This window comes from Pundamilia nyererei, unplaced genomic scaffold (assembly GCF_000239375.1).
Source record: "Pundamilia nyererei isolate P.nyererei 1_Seehausen unplaced genomic scaffold, PunNye1.0 scaffold00523, whole genome shotgun sequence".
NCBI lineage: Eukaryota > Metazoa > Chordata > Actinopteri > Cichliformes > Cichlidae > Pundamilia > Pundamilia nyererei.
The window spans coordinates 57,224-59,366 of NW_005187924.1; the positions used below are offsets into that span (position 1 = coordinate 57,224).

The 2,143-nt window shown below is 47.1% G+C and overlaps 1 protein-coding gene across 4 annotated transcripts in view; it reads left to right on the forward strand.

Moving 5' to 3' along the window:
* LOC102213929 (RNA-binding protein 39-like) overlaps positions 1-2,143 on the forward strand; it is a 12,491-nt gene that overhangs the window by 5,368 nt on the left and 4,980 nt on the right. For 3 of the 4 annotated variants that reach the window (XM_005754204.2, XM_013907787.1, XM_013907789.1), the window contains 3 exons: positions 295-348; positions 430-547; positions 1,377-1,529. In XM_005754204.2, coding sequence (XP_005754261.1) covers positions 295-348; positions 430-547; positions 1,377-1,529 — 325 coding nt within the window. The remainder of the gene's footprint in view (positions 1-294; positions 349-429; positions 548-1,376; positions 1,530-2,143) is intronic. The other variant, XM_005754205.2, reaches the window with a different exon arrangement.

A 2,143-nucleotide genomic window follows, 5' to 3' on the forward strand; every position in this document is an offset into this window, starting at 1 on the left:
TAATAAACTATCATCTTGTCTTTATTTTTAGTTAGCACAAACACTTCAAGCTGTAAGCTAATGATAGTTATATAAGAGCAGATGCTGCTGGTGCAATAAGCTGTACGCTTTACGTCCAATGGATGATGATCTGATTAGTCGACTAATCGCAAAAATAATCGGTGACTAGTCGACTATCAAAATAATCGTTTGTGGCAGCTCTAACACAGAGGAAGGCTTTTAACTTGAAAACTGTAGAGGAAGTGTTCAGTAGAACAGTAGAATCTGCAGTAGAACCCTGTGTGCATGTTTCAGCCGGCGGCGGTCGAGGAGTAAGAGTCCCGTCAGGAAGGAGAAGAGTCCAATCAGGTGAGAGTGTGGGTCTGAGGGGAGGAGTCTGTGCCTGTCTCACGGGATCAATAACTGGTGTTGATGGCGTTCTTTCTGCAGGCAGCCCATCGATAACCTGACGCCCGAGGAGCGAGACGCCCGCACGGTGTTCTGCATGCAGCTCGCCGCCCGCATCCGCCCCCGAGACCTGGAGGAGTTTTTCTCTGCGGTGGGGAAGGTGAGACGCCAACTTCCTGTTTCTATCGTGGGCCTACTGCAGCGCCTCCTCAGCGTGTAGGGGTGACTGCAAGTCACGGGGAGTTTCTTCTTCCCACTTCCGCCGCGTGCTGACCACAGGCGTCGTCTGATTGGTGGGGTTTAAACCTTCAATGCTTTCGTGGCTCACCGCGGGCGCTCCTTCACTTCTCTTTTCTCTGGTTGGTGGAGTTCTTCTTGTCGTGATTTTTGATTCATTGCTTCTATTTTACTCGTTCACGCTACAGAGTGTACGTTTGTGTTTGGTCACAGAAAACGGTGGAGACAGAATGTCGCCGCCGTGCGCTCGAGCCTCGGCCGATCGTACCTGCGAGCAGTCGGACCCTCAAGCCCGCCCACTCGTTCCACCATCGGCGTGGAAAGGGTTTTCAAATCTACTCTACTTGGAAAAATCAGAACTGTAATAGGCCTTGGAGGGGTTTAAACCTTAGGGAAGTGATATCACTTCCTGTTATGATACGTGATAGTTCACACGTACCCTGTGAACACCATCGAATCCATAGTTATGTTTCTGCTGTGTGAGCTTTTTACTTGATCGCTGTCAGCTCCTCGGTGGAAGGACACGGCGCTCTGGGACAGGCTGAGTGTGTGACGCGTGAGCTCCATATGCAGAATGGTTACACAGTAAACATAATGCATATGTATGTTAGACAGACGATGGATACTAATGAAATGTGAACCGCAGCGCGGCCGGTCCCGTCAGGCCCTACCTCTGCACTGGCTTTACTCTGATTACTCCGGTGGATCGGCTGGTTGGTTCCTATGGCAACTAATGTTGCTCCTGTGTTTAGGTTCGGGACGTCAGGATGATCTCAGACAGGAACTCCCGCAGGTCAAAGGGCATCGCCTACATAGAGTTCGTGGAGGCAAGTTCAGTTCCTCTGGCCATTGGGCTGACGGGACAAAGGCTGCTGGGAGTTCCCATCATTGTACAGGCCTCACAGGTACACACACACACAACCCCGTTTAACTATCTCAGTGAGGACCTTCATTGCCATAATGCTTTCCCAGCCCCTGACCCTGTGCAAAAGGTTGTTTTTTTTTAAAAAGTGGGGATGGGACAGGTCTGTTCTTTTATTATTTATTAATAATTTTTATAATTTTATTGGTTTTTATAGTTTTTTTATAGAATAAAAGTAGCCAGGATTGGTGGCTAATTCTGACACTGACAGGTGAGCTGATCTTCCCTCGCTTAAGAAAGTACTGACATTGATGTGTGAATAAAGAGTTCAACCAAAACTAATGTAGTGTGAGTGCTGTGTTTACTAACACACAAATAAAACAAAAAAATGTAATAAAAACTTGAATTCAGTGAGGGTGAGATTCCCCCCATAGAGGTGAGGGAGGATCGGCTCACCTGTTGGAGATAAGACCTTTTTTATTGTTTTGTTACATATTAAGTATTTCAGACTGTTTCCCTACTGGTTGCATTATTAGAAAATGGGGACCAAAAGCTCTGTATTCCCCTTATATTGCTCACATATTAAGACTGTAGGATCAAATGGCTAAGGCTGACACAGCAGGACGCAGGAGGCAAACAAAGGAGGAACATATAAAC